The sequence below is a fragment of the Mytilus trossulus genome, chromosome 14, assembly GCF_036588685.1.
Source record: "Mytilus trossulus isolate FHL-02 chromosome 14, PNRI_Mtr1.1.1.hap1, whole genome shotgun sequence".
In the NCBI taxonomy this organism is placed as follows: domain Eukaryota; kingdom Metazoa; phylum Mollusca; class Bivalvia; order Mytilida; family Mytilidae; genus Mytilus; species Mytilus trossulus.
The window spans coordinates 28991405-29011459 of record NC_086386.1 but is presented as its reverse complement, the minus strand read 5'-3'; the positions used below and the strand labels follow the sequence as shown (position 1 = coordinate 29011459).

The following is a 20055-nucleotide window of genomic DNA, read 5'->3' as shown; positions in this document are numbered from 1 at the left end:
AAAATTTATGTTTATTTGATATAGTTGTTAAAGGAACTATTTGTATACATGTACTAAGATCACACTTGAATACCATTTACATGTGTAAGAGGGATAATTTCTTTGAACTAGTGTTTTAAAGTAGTGGAAGACTTGAAAATTATGTCATTTACAGGTAATAATACTACCATAAAAGGGACATTGATTTTTAATGGCGTTCATCATTTAGTCGTTTCAGTATTTTATCTTAAAACTTAGGTTACCAAATAATACAGTTGTAGTTAAACATAAAAAAATACCAAAAATATTGGATAGATTAAATCAAAACCCAACACCTCTCAGGTAAACAATTAGACACAAAAACGTAAACAAATCATTGTCCAGATATCCTGATTTTGTACAGGCATAAAATTTAAGGTGAAAACTATGTTTTTGTTACTCAAACCTTCCCCTATTGCTGATCACGATCACATGTGTTTGGCACTACCATGCAGATACCAACATGATCACCACTGAAAATTGAAGAAGAAAATAAAAGTGGCCTCATATGTTGGTGGAATACAGTGGCTACGAAAAACAAACAAAGCTGAAATTATTTGTTTGGAATATTTTTTTCAATTATTCTATCAAATAAAAAAGAAGATGTGGTACGATTGCCAATGAGACAACTAGCCACAAGAGACCAAAATGACACAAACATTAACAACTATAGGTCACTGTACAGCCTTCAATCATGATAATTAATTAATAAAGAGAATGGCTCAGTAGATATTAATTACAATTGCAGTTTGAGCTTAGAGGTTACATCCACTGTAGTAAAAGCATGCATCTGCTGTTGTTAGAGCTATCATATTGGATGTAGCTGAAGCGCATTGAAATATCTTGAATTGTCATGGTTGTGATTGTTTATTAAAAGTGGCTATAGGTGAATTGTTGAAAGCCAAATATTTGATGAATATTTCAAAAAAGCATTGTGCAGATTTTGGATTAAGAGCAGTGGTGGATCCAGAGAGGGGGGTTCTGGGGGTTGGAAACCCCCCCTTTTTTTGGCACATCAATGCATTTGAATGGGAACATATAGTTGGAACCCCCCCCCTTTATCCTGGGTTGGGAATCCCCCTTTTTAAAATTGTTGAATCCTCCCCTGTAGAGGATGCTCACTCTGAGCATGCTTTTAAGAATGTGTAATGTTATGACTTGGTGTTCTACTAAACAATATAGGTGAGAAAGGTGAGAAATCAAAGCAGTTTTACCACCTTTGTTGTGATGTTTGATGTATCATAATAATCTTTTAACTAAGTTTTCATGGTTTAAATACTGAAAAACCTACATAATGTACTTTGATAACTTGTGTGGAGTTTAGTATGATAGATATATGATACCCAGGTACCATGTAGTCACTGGTTTGTGGGGGGCTTGTTGACAAATTGTGGAAATAAAAGTTATTATTATGAATTGCAAAATAACCATAACAGTTGCATATACTTAACAGATATGTGGGTTTTAAGAGAATGTTTTTGTTTTTGTTTGAAACAGTTCATCACATTTAAAGAAAGCATTTTTCTTGCTCATCTATCATAAGGTCTGAAAGTATGCTGAAAGATTGATTCTGAACCACATAAATATTTTCCAAGAAGTTAAATTGTTTATGGCATTCAAAGTTAGCAGTTTTGTTTGCTCATCTGTCAAAATCCAGTGTGTTTACTGAAAGACTAATACATTTTGTACTTAACAACATAAATATATTTCCAAGAAGCTAACAACAGTCAAAGTCAGTTTTGTTCTTGTGACATTTGTCAATAGCCAGAACGTTTGCTTTAAGATGAGTTCTGAACAACATTAAATATATTTCCCATATTAATCTCACTGATCTGGCACATTAAGATTAAATTAGTACAAGTACTTGTTAATTGTCTAAAATTGCTTGTTGTCGAGCCTTCGACTTTAGTCGAAAAAGCGAGACATAGCGATCCTACATTCCGTCGGCGTCGGCGTCGTCGTCGGCGGCGTCCACAAATATTCACTCTGTGGTTAAAGTTTTTGAAATTTTAATAACTTTCTTAAACTATCCTTGAATTGTACAAAACTTGGACAGACGCTTGTTTATGTTTATAAGATAGTATCCAGAAGTAAATTTTGTAAAAATAAAATTCCTTTTTTTTCGTATTTTACTTATAAATGGACTTAGTTTTTTCTGCCAGGAAACATTACATTCACTCTGTGGTTAAAGTTTTTAAAATTTTAATAACTTTCTTAAACTATCCTGGAAACGTACAAAACTTGGCCAGAAGCATGTTTATGATCAGGAGATAGTATCCAGAAGTAAATTTTGTAAAAATAAAATTCCTTTTTTTTCGTATTTTACTTATAAATGGACTTAGTTTTTTCTGCCAGGAAACATTACATTCACTCTGTGGTTAAAGTTTTTAAAATTTTAATAACTTTCTTAAACTATCCTGGAAATGTACAAAACTTGGCCAAAAGCATGTTTATGATCAGGAGATAGTACCCAGAAGTAAATTTTGTAAAAATAAAATTCCTTTTTTTTCGTATTTTACTTATAAATGGACTTAGTTTTTTCTGCCAGGAAACATTACATTCACTCTGTGGTTAAAGTTTTTAAAATTTTAATAACTTTCTTAAACTATCCTGGAAATGTACAAAACTTGGCCAGAAGCATGTTTATGATCAGGAGATAGTATCCAGAAGTAAATTTTGTAAAAATAAAATTCCTTTTTTTTCGTATTTTACTTATAAATGGACTTAGTTTTTTCTGCCAGGAAACATTACATTCACTCTGTGGTTAAAGTTTTTAAAATTTTAATAACTTTCTTAAACTATCCTGGAAATGTACAAAACTTGGCCAAAAGCATGTTTATGATCAGGAGATAGTACCCAGAAGTAAATTTTGTAAAAATAAAATTCCATTTATTCCGTATTTTACTTATAAATGGACTTAGTTTTTTCTGCCAGGAAACATTACATTCACTCTGTGGTTAAAGTTTTTAAAATTTTAATAACTTTCTTAAACTATCCTGGAAATGTACAAAACTTGGCCAGAAGCATGTTTTGATCAGGAGATAGTATCCAGAAGTAAATTTTGTAAAAATAAAATTCCTTTTTTTTCGTATTTTACTTATAAATGGACTTAGTTTTTTCTGCCAGGAAACATTACATTCACTCTGTGGTTAAAGTTTTTAAAATTTTAATAACTTTCTTAAACTATCTTGGAAATGTACAAAACTTGGCCAGAAGCATGTTTATGATCAGGAGATAGTATCCAGAAGTAAATTTTGTAAAAATAAAATTCCTTTTTTTTCGTATTTTACTTATAAATGGACTTAGTTTTTTCTGCCAGGAAACATTACATTCACTCTGTGGTTAAAATTTTTAAAATTTTAATAACTTTCTTAAACTATCCTGGAAATGTACAAAACTTGGCCAAAAGCATGTTTATGATCAGGAGATAGTACCCAGAAGTAAATTTTGTAAAAATAAAATTCCTTTTTTTTCGTATTTTACTTATAAATGGACTTAGTTTTTTCTGCCAGGAAACATTACATTCACTCTGTGGTTAAAGTTTTTAAAATTTTAATAACTTTCTTAAACTATCCTGGAAATGTACAAAACTTGGCCAGAAGCATTTTTATGATCAGGAGATAGTATCCAGAAGTAAATTTTGTAAAAATAAAATTCCTTTTTTTTCGTATTTTACTTATAAATGGACTTAGTTTTTTCTGCCAGGAAACATTACATTCACTCTGTGGTTAAAGTTTTTAAAATTTTAATAACTTTCTTAAACTATCCTGGAAATGTACAAAACTTGGCCAAAAGCATGTTTATGATCAGGAGATAGTACCCAGAAGTAAATTTTGTAAAAATAAAATTCCATTTATTCCGTATTTTACTTATAAATGGACTTAGTTTTTTCTGCCAGGAAACATTACATTCACTCTGTGGTTAAAGTTTTTAAAATTTTAATAACTTTCTTAAACTATCCTGGAAATGTACAAAACTTGGCCAGAAGCATGTTTTGATCAGGAGATAGTATCCAGAAGTAAATTTTGTAAAAATAAAATTCCTTTTTTTTCGTATTTTACTTATAAATGGACTTAGTTTTTTCTGCCAGGAAACATTACATTCACTCTGTGGTTAAAGTTTTTAAAATTTTAATAACTTTCTTAAACTATCTTGGAAATGTACAAAACTTGGCCAGAAGCATGTTTATGATCAGGAGATAGTATCCAGAAGTAAATTTTGTAAAAATAAAATTCCTTTTTTTTCGTATTTTACTTATAAATGGACTTAGTTTTTTCTGCCAGGAAACATTACATTCACTCTGTGGTTAAAGTTTTTAAAATTTTAATAACTTTCTTAAACTATCCTGGAAATGTACAAAACTTGGCCAAAAGCATGTTTATGATCAGGAGATAGTACCCAGAAGTAAATTTTGTAAAAATAAAATTCCTTTTTTTTCGTATTTTACTTATAAATGGACTTAGTTTTTTCTGCCAGGAAACATTACATTCACTCTGTGGTTAAAGTTTTTAAAATTTTAATAACTTTCTTAAACTATCCTGGAAATGTACAAAACTTGGCCAGAAGCATTTTTATGATCAGGAGATAGTATCCAGAAGTAAATTTTGTAAAAATAAAATTCCTTTTTTTTCGTATTTTACTTATAAATGGACTTAGTTTTTTCTGCCAGGAAACATTACATTCACTCTGTGGTTAAAGTTTTTAAAATTTTAATAACTTTCTTAAACTATCCTGGAAATGTACAAAACTTGGCCAAAAGCATGTTTATGATCAGGAGATAGTACCCAGAAGTAAATTTTGTAAAAATAAAATTCCATTTATTCCGTATTTTACTTATAAATGGACTTAGTTTTTTCTGCCAGGAAACATTACATTCACTCTGTGGTTAAAGTTTTTAAAATTTTAATAACTTTCTTAAACTATCCTGGAAATGTACAAAACTTGGCCAGAAGCATGTTTATGATCAGGAGATAGTATCCAGAAGTAAATTTTGTAAAAATAAAATTCCTTTTTTTTCGTATTTTACTTATAAATGGACTTAGTTTTTTCTGCCAGGAAACATTACATTCACTCTGTGGTTAAAGTTTTTAAAATTTTAATAACTTTCTTAAACTATCCTGGAAATGTACAAAACTTGGCCAAAAGCATGTTTATGATCAGGAGATAGTACCCAGAAGTAAATTTTGTAAAAATAAAATTCCATTTATTCCGTATTTTACTTATAAATGGACTTAGTTTTTTCTGCCAGGAAACATTACATTCACTCTGTGGTTAAAGTTTTTAAAATGTTAATAACTTTCTTAAACTATCCTGGAATTGTAAGAAACTTGGCCAGAAGCTTGTTTATGATCAGAAGATAGTATCCAGAAGTAAATTTTGTAAAAATAAAATTCCATTTTTCCCGTATTTTACTTATAAATGGACTTAGTTTTTCTACAGTTAACATTACATACAGTCTGCAGTTAAAGTATTTAAAACATTTTTAAGATTCTTAAACTAGCCTGGGTTTTTACCAAACTTGGACAGAAGCTTCTGACAATCAAAAGATAGTATCGAGAGGAATAATTTTATTGCTTTTTTTCATCATTTTTGATGAGTGTGTGATTAACAGCAAAAGTAGGCGAGACACTGGGTTCCGCGGAACCCTTACAAATTTTTTTTGTATGGGTGATCACTTTGAAACAAACTTGACAAAAGATCAAATTATTTATTATAGATATACCAATACTTAATAGATCATGTAATAACGAACTTTTCATGACACATATATAAAATTGCCTATAGTTATAATATATACATATGAGACATTTATATTCCTTTGATCAGGAAAGACTACAAACTATAAGGACCTTTATTTCTAATATTCTTTAAAATTGATAGCCCTGAACAAATTTGAGGCAAGAAAAAAAACCTGTTTTGTTTAAATCAATTATGTAACAAAAGAGTTATTCCATTCATTAATAATTGAAAACAGGTAATACACTAATAATATTTAAAAATACTGTACTATTTTCATTAAAATTTTAAAAGGAATGAATGTAAAAGGAAGCCAAATTAAAATTAAGGAGAAAAGGGAGATAAATCTTTAAATCATGAATTTGTTTGAGGCAGTTTAGCTTCATCAATGCTTTTCAAGCATATAAATAATTTTAGAATTGAAATAATCTATTTTACATTAGATTTTGTTCATTTGAAGGGGAAGTGTAGGGGAAGAGAGGATGGTTAATACAATTTAAGATGAAATTCGATATACATGAACTAAACTATTGTATTGATTATACAAGAAACTTAAAGATAATTTCGTAATTTTAAAAGCACTCTGGCTTCTTCCACAAACAAAAACTGACCGCAATGAAATAGCTAAAAGTGGTGCTTAAAAATGGTGTATAAAGTATTTTTGCTGATTCAGCTTAATCCTGAGAAGATATTATGGAATTAATAAGGCTCAATTGATGTTACCAAAAATATTCACACATTTCTTTCATTATTTGCCATTGAAATAGGAATGTGATACAAGATCTGGACTATTTGTATTCAGTTAAAAAGATGTCTTTAATCTTTTCTAATGTGAAAGTGTACATATTTAGCTTTCACACTCTTAAATTTTGGCAAGTAGGTTTGAAAATATTTCTCAAATACTTCGAACTAACAATCAATCTTTCATTGTCACTTTTATGTAACACATAATGAAATCATATCCCGATATTTGGCACTATTGTACCACATTAAATATTTGATTAAGTAGAAAAACGATCATTGGGGTTTCTATATATTGAGTAAAAATCTTATGATCACCCATTGCTACTGTTGAAGGAATCTTAATGTTCATAATTCTTTACTCAAAAGCCCTGCAGTGAATTTTAATGATGTGTTAAAATTGCAGAGTTCATGAAAAGCCCATGGACAATTACACAACCACTTTTCAATGGGTAATAAATGTGGAAATTAAATAAAAAAATTATGTATAGAATTATTTCAGTCACATAATAGGATTTTTTTATCATTTTAAATTTAATGTTTTACCTTGGTGTAACTTGTTTTGACAGAGGTGAAGGGTCACACTTTAGATGCTTTATATGGTATAAAGTGTGAGTCATTATTAGTAGTATTGACATAATACTGTTTACTTTGCGGTTTATAGTTTACTTAGGTTTGGAAGCAGGTGTGACATTTTCGACAGGTTAACAGGACGTTTTATTGCACATCACCATGTCTTCATAATATATACTTTCTAATGTGACACAAATGTCTTTTACAGGAATTTGTTAGAACTCAAAATAGATTTATAAAGACTAGTAATTGTTTTTGATTTTGGGTCATTGGAAATACTTATATTGCTGTGGTAGATCATAGGGGTTCCATTGGAACCCCCTCATTTTTTTTGACAATCAATGCATTTGAATGGGAGCACATAGTTGGAAGTTGGAACCCCTCCTTTACTCTGGGTTGGAAACCCCCCTTTTTAAATTGCCAGATCTGCCCCTGTATTGCATAGCATCAATGTCTAAATTAGCTTGGTCAAATGTAGATAGAGTTGAAATGGAAACAGAGAATGCGTCAATGAGACAAATCCTGACCAGTAAAGGCTACCTCTGCCTTCGTAAAAACCTAATTAAAAAAGATGAAAGTTGTTGCTAACTGTTCAATGAAGTCTTATAGAGTATATAATCATAGAAAAAAAGACTGGTATCAAACCAAATATCATTTTATTAACAATGGTTCATCAGTTCTTGTGATCTCACTTTGTCTGCATAATTTTATGGAAATTTATGAATGCTTTTATTTTATATGTTTAAAGTTCTTTGTTGAAGTAATTTGAAAATGCTGCGGCTTTTGAAGATTAAATAGTTCATTTTGATCTTTGAACAATTATGATGTTGACCTTACTTTCTCACTTGACCTTGAAATCGCATTTTATACTTCAGAAAATATGAATACCAATATTGTATTTTGGACATGAATTAATGAGAACATTTCCATTGAAAATTCATCATAATTGCCTTTGGAATTTTTGTAGTTATTGACAATTTCCTCCAAGTAGATGTTTTGTTTGGTGGTTACTACCAGACTATGTCATGCTAAAGAGTCATTTCTTGTTAATCAAGGTGATCATTGAGGTCATGTTACCTTTGGCAATCAGCTGATGACAGGTATGCAGACAAGACCACTGACCACATTATTGGTCTAACCAACAAGTAATTGATTTGTAGTGCTATATTGAAGTTGGATGTGGGTGGTTTTGACCTGATGGTGACTTATAAAAACAGCAGCTATAAACTGCCTTAAAGGCAGACTTTTTTCTACAAAATTGAATGCATTTGACAGGTGGGAATTCCACTTATCCCTAGTTGATATACATTTAGTGATTTGGATAATTTCATTATTGTCTATTCGATATTAGCTACAAATATAGAAAATAAGTAGTTTTGATAGGCAGAATTTGCAGATATTATAAATGCTAAGCTTCCTTAATGCTTATCATGTTGTGGTATGGAATTGAAACAGACATTCCAATGCATTATAAAGCAAGCTTTCACTGTTTAAGAAGTGAAAGTTAGATGTTAAAATTTTGTTAAATAATTGTAATTATCATGCATCGCTTTGTGTCATTATAGATTTATGAAAGCTATTAGAAAGTACTATAGAGCTTGTAGAACAGAAAAGACACAGAAGCTTAAAGAACTTATAGTGTATAAATTTAAGAATAATTAACATATCAATTCTTAGAATGGTTATTGCATTTCTACAATTATCAAGAGTCAAATTCAGGTTGGCATCTCCACCTATCTCTGCAATAAACAAATAAGAGGGCCAATGAGACAATTCTCCATCCTACGTAGTCACATTCTGAATAATTGCAAATTTTCATGGAAATATTGCATTTAAACCTGAGTCAAACATCATGCCCCCATTAAGACCAAAAAAATGACTGATCTGATAGGTTATTACCCTTTTAAAATGAAAGGAGATAAAAGTTTGACTTCATTGTCATGAAAAGAAATGTTAATGGGGTTTTAAAATGTTGTTTTTTGGAATGCTGTGCATACTTAAAACTGCTTACTGATACTAGTTAAGATGGATTACCAAATAAGGTCATGTTGGGGGAGAATAGTTTAAATCAAGGTCACAGACAATAATTAGATACCTTTGACAATGCTGGAATTTCAAATTGCATTTATCTTGTATATCTAAATAATAAACATTATTGAAATTAATTGACATCAGTAAAAATTATTACCTATTTGGTAGTAAAAGTTACGCATCTTTAAAAATGTAATGGTCCGTTAATGAGATTCTAAAATCAGATTAGGTCATAAAAATGTACTAAAACTTTTTAATGCGAGTTAAAACCCATTTACTATAAGGTTGTACCTTCATGACTTGTTTGTGTTGACATATAAAATAAGACTTAGTACACAAAATAAGTCCTTTAGAAAACAATTTTTTTTGTTACAATTTAAGAACAAACAACTTAATCTGTAAGCCTTGAAATGAACTGTGTAATATTTTAAAGAAAAAAGAAGAAGAAAGAAAACAAAACCAGGAAAAGTAACCTCACTTTGATAACACTGTTTGATCATGTACTGGCCACAGACCACAATTAATTCCTCTATTAGTTCTTTATAACTTTTTGTCTCATTAAAAAAATTGGACCTAATCTTTTTGTCAAATTTTTTGTGTGTCTAATGTATATTACTAGTCCAAAAACATATCCAAAATTCAGAAAGATTGCTCTGATGTAACTTACAATTTTAGCCAATACACATCCATACCCCTATGGACAAGTCAAGAGATGTTCCGAAAACTGAAAATATTACCTTTTTGCACTTGACCTAATCACTCTTTCCATATTAAAATCAGTTAAAATACCTTCAACAAAAAGTTATTTCACCTCTCTTCTTTCATTTCCACCCCATAAAAACTAACAAATGAATGAAAAAGGCAAAGAAAAAAAATAAAGAAAAAATACACTATAATTAAGGGGAACTATATTCGTGAACAACGAAAAGCGGGGTCATTAATTGTGGTCTTGGGCCTACTGAGGTTGCATTGAGTATATTAGCATATTGTAGCCATAAATACAGAGTTTGTTGGAAATTAGACTTACAAAGGAACAAACAAACTTGTGAATGGGCAAGGTTATTGAACTTTACCATCCATTCTGAGAAAAAGTCATATACCTCTGATATGAAGCTTAATTTACCCTGCATACCCTTTCAGAGCACCTGTGATCACCCCCAGTTTTGGTTGGATTGGAGCTGCTCATTCTTTATATTTCTATGTTGTGTTTTGTGTACTGTTGTATGTCTGATTGTCTTTCCTTTTTTTAGTATTTGCATTTTCAGTATATTTTCCACTTAAATGAATTGAAATTAAATCTTTTGCCTTTCTTTTTTGGGGCAGTGGCGGATCCATCCATTTGAAAAAGGGGGAGGGGGTTCCCAACCCATGATAAAAGGGGGGGGTTCCAACTATATGTTCCCATTCAAATGCATTGATCGTCCAAAAAAAGGGGGGTTCCAACTATATGTCCCCATTCAAATGCATTGATCGTCCAAAAACAAAGAGGGAGGGGGGTTACAACCCCGAACCCTCCCCCTGGAACCGCCACTTCTTTTGGTGATTACATTTAAAAACTTTACAGTGTAAAGAAGAAAACTGGTACACTTCTAAATTCCTTGAAGCAACTTTATGGAACTTTTCAAGAAAATAATATTTTGTCTTAATGTTAAACTTCCAATTATACAGTAAATGCAAATAAATAAATTCGCCCTGCTGTTTGAAAGTGTGTGATACATGAAAAAGTTATCCATGGACACCAAAAACTCAAATATTTCATTAGTATTAGATTTCGAAATCTTTAAAGTTTTTAGCAATATTTATTGAAAGAGCCATTATGTAATATTTAGATGGATCCCTTTACAAGTGATGTAATTGAACTCTAACCTTGTCGAGATATTTGTAAGGATAAATTGATGTTTGTAACTTGCATGTTTAAAGACTTTTACAGCATTCTTTTCAGTCCACTGAGATTTATGTCTTTAATTGAACACATTTCTGAGTTTCTAAGCCAATTATGGTATGAATTTTACATTTGAACAAACTCTTTCTGAAAATCTAGAATATCTTTTTACCTGGAGATCAATATTATTGTATCACATGCATTGATTGGAGTGTAAAACATGCTTATCAAAGGTAAGTATACATATCTACATATTATCCTCATGTGATGTCATATCCTGTGTTTACAGGTATAGTAATTAACACATAGGTATATAGGGTAACGGTAAAACATTCTTTTGATTTTGGATTTTAACAACAGAAATGTATGTCTGTTCATATATTTTACCTGTTCAGTAAATATGGAAAGAATTGACAATACCTGAGATTTGTTAATTACTTTACCAGTGTAGAGTTGTCAGGTGTGGAGAAATTTAATTATAGTTTTTCGGCAGGCTTTATTTGGTAATCGGGTGTTGATAGGTGTGATCAGTGATTTTCAATGTGGGCAGGACCTTTCTTTTGTCAGGTAAGGGTAGTGTTATCTAACTATTATCAGTAAGTGAAATAAAATATTACAGGTTCACTGATTCTTTTGTGACTTTTGCTGTGATTGCTTTTTTCTGTAAGGAAATCGATGTCATTAAAGACGTAGATATTGAATTTTCTATATATATATTGTTGCCATTTCTATATTTTTTAATGGAATTATTACAGAAGAAATTGTTAACAAGGAAAGTGGGAGGGGCTTAGACATAATTAAAGTTTCAACTTATTATTGAAAGTTCATTTGCGTAACAAGCATGTTAAAGTATATTACTGCATTTACATTTTACTAAAAGAGGAACTTGATTAGATTATTTTGCACTATCTGCAAATGATTTGATGATATCTTCATTAAAATTGACATAATTACCCCCTAAGGACCTCTAAAAATGATCGGAATGTTACCTGTATTGATCAATTGATGTGGGCTTGCATAATAACCCTATCCAATATTGATTCTATATCTATAGATCTATGTCTGAGGATAACAACTATATAAGGTCACATCAAAACATCATATTAAAACCTATCAATACATAAAATCAACCTTATATATTGTGTCTTGGACAGGTACATTTGTCAGAACTTGTAGACTGATTTTTTTACCGATTTCATCAAAAGCCTACAGATTAACCTATGATTAAACAGGTGTTTTTTTGTTATGATAAGCTTTTCTTATAGGTGAGATGTGTTTTTAAATTTGACCATGTAGAGCATGTCGGAAATGTACAGTAAATAACTTTTTAAATCCAGATTATTGAAGTTTCAACGTCTAAAGTTTTTGAAAACATTGAAAAATAAGTCGAATAGGATCACTTTTTAGCCTTTCTTGCTGTGTTGAATGGGGGGAGGGGTGTTTATCATAAACAGTTTTAAGCACCATTTAAATTCTTGTAGTTGTTTGCTCTTATATATTTAAAAACATTTGAAAATAAGATTTTGCTCACCTGGCCATGCGCCGGCCCATTATTCATTATTGCCATCAATAGTGGCCTCCATTGTCTGTTGTCTGTCATCTTAATTGCCTGTTAACTTTTACAATAGTCAGACTTCCCTTGAAACAGTTGGGCCCAATGGAACCAGTCTTTGGCACAATCATCATTGGAGTATTATGGATGATTCTTATCATCAATACCAACCTGATTACAAGATTCAAGATTGAACAATGGGATTATAACTGTGAAAACCACTCTAAAATTACCATAATTTTCATCTTTTTGTTTGTTTTATTGTGATGATCATAAAAACTGTAATAGGTTGAGAGAAAGTTATAATTATCAGCCCAAAATTTATTTTAGTTTTATCAATAAACCAATTGCAACATAACTGAAATTTTCATTTGACCTCTTATTGTTCTTCCAAGTCAATTTTTACCTATGTGAGCTTATAGTAAGGAAAAAGGAAGAAAGAAAAAATAGGACTTATACTGTATATGGTGTCAATGAATTATCTTTTATCGTACAGAAGCTCTGTTATTATAATTACCCTATTACAAATTACTGTCACTAACTTTTAAGTGACATTTTACATAGGTAAACTGGGACTTATTTTATAACAAGACAGAAAGATAAAATAAGAAAAATGACTAAGCTGTAATTTGTTTAATTATACAACTGATGTGAAGTCATTTGTTCAAGTTTACATCTGAAAGAAAATAAAAACAGGTTGTTGTCTATATATATAGAGAACAAAAAGTAATAAATTATTGTGGTCAAGGTTAAAAAAAAAAGTTTCTAAGACACATTACAGCTAAAAATAATTGAATCAGAAAGTTGACACTCTTTCGTCAGTTTCTTAATTAGTCTAGGTCTAATGTTTGTCACATGATATATTGTGAAACTGATTTGTAAACAACAATTTAATATTATAATAAATTACTAATTAATTAATTTCTTAATTACTACATACTGATAGTTAATGTTTGTCTGTGGTCAAGATATGTCAACAATGTTATAATATAGACACATTGATTGTAAAAAAGTCTATATTTTTGGTTTACTTGAGACCAAATATAACTGACCATTACCTTGACCATTAAATTACCAGCTGGACACTGAAAGGTGAAAAAGACTAGAAGTGGTCATTAATTGGCTTGGCCACTCTACCTGCTAGGTAAATTATAACATGGACAGGCTTGGAATGTGACAGTGATGTTTTGTTGTACAAATTGACATTGTAAGATAAGAAATATTAAGAGGAATGTACTTCTGTCAGAGGTCAAGTAGTAACATTTTTTCTGTGTATACTGATTTATTGAAATTGTGGATAAAATGTTTCAATAAACTTCTTAGAGGTAAAGGGCATAACTACTAACTTTAGTTTGAATGTTTTTTAGACTAATTGTACAAATACATACATTGTTGCCGGTAATTCAGTGCAGGTCATTTGTTTGCTGTGCTACATTTTTGTTTATTAGTTCATTATTTTGTACATAATTAAGCCTTTAGTTTTTCGTTTGAATTGTTTTTACATTTGTCGTTTTGGGGTCTTTTATAGCTGACTATGTGGTATTGGCTTTGCTCATTGTTGAAGGCCATAAGTTGATCTGTAGGTGTTAATATCTGTGTCATATGGTCTCTAGTGGAGAGTTGTCTCAGGCACGGGTGCAGGAATTTAAGACCTGTTGGTGACCTTCCGCTGTTATTGTTTTTTATATGGTCGGGTTGTTGTCTCTTTGACACATTCCCCATTTCCATTCTCAATTTTATTCATACCACTTATTTTTATATTGTTATAATATATAAATCAATGGGAACTCAGAGAAGCTTCGTATGGGACACATAGATCTTGCCATAGGGTCTCTTGTGGAGAGTTGTCTCATTTGCAATCATGCCACATCTTATTTTGGTATTATTATTGTATATATGTATTGCTGGGAATAGAAGCTTTGTATGTGAAACATAGATCTTGCAAAGTTGTCATCAAACGAAAATTGAAAATTGACACAATATGCAAAGATTGAACTTGCGGTGGGATAAAAATGTAAGATCGGTGGGATAAAAATGTAAGATCGGCATGATTTATAGTAAAGTGAAAAATATGGAAATTAGCATGCTTTTATAATTAATAATATGCATTCAATATAATACTTTAACTAACGTAAAGTATTTTTACAACAGTTTAATTAAATGACAAAGAATTTTGGCATGCAGATACATGTATTAAACATTCTGAGGTGATGAAACATTATGTTCTGATTTCATTGTTAATAAATGATAAAGAATTTTAGCCAGTCATTAGGTCATCAGTATCCAAATAAGGTTTTCCTGATAGGTTGAGATAATAATCTTAATTATCTTAAGATTGTTCTGGATTATTTGTTTATGTGAGTAAAGTTTGAATTGTGGTTAATAATCGTTTGTCTATGTGGTCAGTTCTTACATAAAGCTGTTATGTTAGTGAGCCACACAGATTACAAGTTTCTGAGGCATGGCTAACCACAGTTGTGTTGTTCAAATAGTAAAAATGACACATTGGTAATTAAGTTGACCACAATGTCTCTAATTTGTCTATATGACTCATGTAGGTTTTGTTATTGGAGCACCATGGTCTAGCTATAAGACATAAAATATCACACTTCTGATACTTGCATATGTAAAAAAAAAAATACAAATTAGAGCAAATGATTTTTTTGGATTTTTTCTTATCTCAGATTGTCATTTGATAACTGATATGATTGATATATAATGTTGGATGTTTAGACAATCAGTGTGGTCAAGTCTAGGTAGAGACTTACAGAATGTGTTACATGCAACTATGTTTCATATGGAATACAAATATGGTCTTTGCCTGCTGCGAACCTTGGAGTGAACATTATATATCTTTGGATTTTTTTTGGATATTTCTTATATAATCCTATATTTATTCCCAATTTATAATACAAAAGCTGTAGAAAAAAAAGTATGCAAATAGGTTAACTATACCTAAAAGTAACCTTAATGATATATACATGTGTTGCTGTCTCTATATTTGACTCCATGTCTCTCCTTATAACATGGTTTCATTTGTTTTAATTATATCTAAAGATCAAACTTTTAATTGTCACATGCAGATCATAATGTTATCAGTAGTTTTATTCCTTGCATTACAATCTTAGTCCATCTGATACTATTTAAAATCTGGTGCATGGTGTACTGATAATGAGTTGAAAATGAAACAGATTCAAAATATTTCATAATTGTCAGGAATTTTTGGATAAATTTAATTTTCATTGACAAAGTGGACAGCTCATTGTGAAAGAACGATAAAAATGAGAATTTTGTTTTATCTTGCTCATAAAAATGACAGCATATAGAACTGACAATAGACTTTAAGTATAGGTCTTTGTTCAAGCCTAATCCATGGATTATTTTTGTATTTAATTATTTTTGACCAACAAAAGTCAGTCCTAATGCCATTTGTTTGTCAAGAGATGAAAATCCAAAGGATTAATTTCATATTAAGGTCGAAACTTAAAATGAAAGTCACCTGAGTTAAGGTTTTGAAATGAACCGTGTATTAAATGACGCCGTTAGATAAACGAAACCATTAGTACAAATTCCTAAACTACTATGGAGTTGTACAAAGATTTGTTGACATACTAGGTCTTTGGTCAAACAAATGGGAAAACAAATGCTTTCTCCAACTAGACTGAATTTGACCTTTGTTTTGTCATTTCAGAAGTGAACACTCATTGCAGCAAGAAGTTGGACGAAGAAATACTAACGTAAGTGAAATTAGAATATATAATCCTTTACATTTTCACCGTACCTTAAAAATCAAAGATAAAAAAAACCAGGAGACATGAAAGTACCATTGGGGGAAAAATGTCAAAATAAAAATAAAAAATGAAGGTACAATCACTTCCTGTTTGAGGAGAACATTTAGTATTCCTAAAAATGAACTACATTAAATTTCTCTGCATGCCTAAGAAAATTGAAATTGCATAACAAATTGGGATTAGACAGATGTTGATTTAAAAAATCACATTGTTAAAACTTTGATAAAATAAATTGGTTATGTCATACGTAATAGAGACTGTTATTAAAGACCCAATGTTCATATTTATACTCCGTGACATTTTTATAGCCCTGGTGGCTGAAACTGAAACAGGATGGTGAAGCAATTGTTTTGGCTCGGAAAATTTATGTCGTTCTTTGGCATAAATTATAGGTCCATGCACAGTTTATTACTAGAAGATTTTTTTTTATAATAGATTATTGCGAATTAGGAGTGCAAAGACTGTGTAATCTATTATGGTATCAAACAAACAGGATCTAAATTGTTCAGCCATGCATTAATTATATCAAAGGATAGCCAATGCACTCTTTGTACTGTTTGTATATTGAATGCACTATTGTAAGGAGTGATAGCCTATAGGCTGTAGAAAGATTGTCTCTCCTTAGATTGATGTGATTGTTCTATTTGTAGTCACTCCAAAAAATGCATGTTGCACCGAAGAAATAATAATAAAAACTTGTTGGTCCGCGAGTTATTTAATTTTCAAAGCATTAAAGTAGTATTTTATTTTACATGTAAACTGAAATAGCTGAGAGTTAAAAGACATTTTTCATTTTATTATTTAATACTTAACCTTTTATGCACTTGTAGTAGGAAATTAAGTTAGCTTCAAGGTTCTATTTTCTTTTGTGTTATAGAAATGTTAATTTTGACATTATTTGTCCATTAGTTTTCAGGAAGAAGCACATTAACTTTTGAGTAAATTTACTTTCTGTTCATGATTGTATATAGTCCTATAGTAATTTCAAGAATGTAAAAACTGCAAAATTGCATGTTTAATAACATTATAGTTATATTACATACATGACATATATTTATTCATATCTATGGTAACTTTTAAAGAAAACATGTGGTATTATTGGTAGTGTAGTTTGGATAAATATGAGCTACCAAATTAAAACATTGTAAGTCAAAATTTAAAAAAATATTTTAGGTACATTTTGTTCTCTCTTAAATATGCTTTCATCAATGTCAGGCAACACATGTAGGTTATTTATGCCTTTTTCAAGTAAAATAAAAGGTAACAGTCAAAATTGGTAGGTGTTTACTGGTTTGAAAGGAATTTTGGACACTTTTTGCTTGCAATATTTCATGGTTAAACAGTCTCATTGGCAATCATACCATGGATCTTCTTTTTAAAAAAGTTTTATTTAAAAGATTACACAGTGACTTATAGCTGTTAACTTCTACATCATTTCTTTTCTTGTGTTAAGTAACATCTCATTGGCAATCATACTACATCTTTTTTGTGTTGAAGTCCTACATTAGTACATTTTGATAAAAGACCAACTTAATATTAGTATTATGAAGCATGTCTCGATTCCATAGAGATCTGTAAGACATACAGACGTCTTTGTCAACCTTGAAATAGCGTGTCTTTAAAAAATTAGGAAAAACCAAAAAGTTCATATTTATTTGTAATCATTAGGTATTTATCATAAATTATTCAAAAAAGTTATATCATAAATCTTTTAAATGATTTCATATCTTATGCAAGAAGTTTAGCTGTGCTTGAATGATTTTAAAAGGCTGCAATTTTCACATTCCTTCGTTACAGGGGTACAGTTTTTGCTGTCCAATTAAAAGATTTGTGAAATTGAAAATTGGTAGATTGGCTCTGTCAAGCACATAATGAAGAAATTGTGACATGAATTTCAATTAATTTTAAAGGACCATTTAGCAATTGACACCATCAAAACCACAATAAGTGTCTATTTTATGTAGGCAGACAAATATTAGAACTCAAGGTTATAGTTTGAAGATTTGTTAGGTGCTTGAAAAATGGGGGGTCCGACTAATGTTTTACATACACTTAAGTTTAAAATCATATACTTTTGTTCCAAAATTTAATTTGTTCTAATGTTTTTCTATTAACTTGGGTTCACTTTATCAGTTCATATACTTTAGTTGTGTAGAAGACTGTTCATTGCGTAAGTTACTGTATATGCCTTTTATCTCGTCAATACATTCTTCATATAACTTTTTTTATGCCTCTGTGGGTATTAAATGTTACCGTTGACAATCTGTTTTTCTGTCTATCTGGCTTTGTCTTTCTATTTGTCCTATTGTAATTTCTGCCTCAAGCAAAAGAGAGGTAAAAGATACCAGAGGAACATTCAAAAGTTGAAAATAAACTGACAACGCCATAGCAGAAAAATAAAAATGACAAACAGACAAAAAATGGTACACAAAAGACAACATAGATATCTAAGACTGAGCAAGATGAACCCCACTCAAAAACTTATACTATAGCTTAATACAGCAATATCTCAAACAAGTTCTATAGATGGTGGAGGATCAAATTGTTTTAAAAGAGTAATGCCCCTTGAAAATATTAGGTGCAAGGCAGGAGATATTTGAACTCTATTCTTTTATTTTTGTATTGATACACTACAATTTAAAATGATAAAATACTGCAGCCATCATTTTAAAGAAATATTTATGCAATCTTTAATTTTGTAAAGGATTAACTCTTTGTTCATGTTGTTCCAAAAAAACTCACATGCAATTGTAGAATATTCTTCAAACCATTACTTAATCATAAAAAAACAAAATAAACTAAGCCAGCATATTTTTTTTAAGAATGGAATTCAAATTTCAGACTGTTACATCAATTCATGACACGCCTATGATATATTGAATGGGTTAGGTAATTCTCATTTGCAGCTGTTGTTAAAAAAAGTGCACTTGTAACTGTCTAATATGTCAGCATATTTTCTGTCACAGTGTGTCATGTTTGGTTCATTGATTTGTGAATGTGTAAAAGGAAATTGAAATTCAATGTAAATTGATTTCATTAGTTCGCTTGGCTTTTTTTATGTCATTTTACCGAATGTTCATTTCTGTGTGAGAACGGACCATTTTATTTTGTTATAACCCAAACCATACCTAGTTGTAAATTCAGTGGTTTGTGTATCGGTGAAATAAACCAGTTTTTAAGTATGGTGATTTTTGGGGACATCAAAGGTGTTTCCTTGGCATTAAAAGGTAGAGTTGCCATTTTATATAACAGTAAATCTATGTTAGATGTGTGAATTGTTTTGTATCTACTGATTTTAAAGAAATTTATAACTAATAGGGTTTACATGTATTCTGATTTGTTACCTGAATATATAAGTGATATGTTTTTTTCTGGAATAGTTATAAATTTATTCAGAATTTGGGATTATGTTCAGGGCATGATGATAAAAAAAAATGGGTACAGACATATTTGACAAAATTAAAAACAAGATGCACTCAAGATTACTTGGGACAGGCACATACATACATAATGTGGCGGGGTTAAACATGTCAACATTAAAGTTTATGAAAACACAATATCTTTCCCAGAATTATTCATACATGCAACTTCAAAATCATTTAGTACTGTAAAATCCTGTTTCATTGTGTATCTGACAAGTTTATTATACTGAAAACAAAAACAGAATACTTTTCCTAGTTTGTGTACACAGTATTAAAGTTACATAAATATTTTGGTCATTTTTTCCAAAC

General features: G+C 30.3%; 1 protein-coding gene across 3 annotated transcripts in view; it reads left to right on the top strand.

Annotated features, from left to right (window-relative positions):
- The window catches only part of LOC134695693 (LIM and calponin homology domains-containing protein 1-like), an 85344-nt gene that overhangs the window by 26902 nt on the left and 38387 nt on the right, over positions 1–20055 (top strand). For all 3 annotated transcript variants that reach the window (XM_063557055.1, XM_063557054.1, XM_063557056.1), the window contains one exon: positions 16225–16270. In XM_063557055.1, the coding sequence (XP_063413125.1) occupies positions 16225–16270 (46 nt within the window). The remainder of the gene's footprint in view (positions 1–16224; positions 16271–20055) is intronic.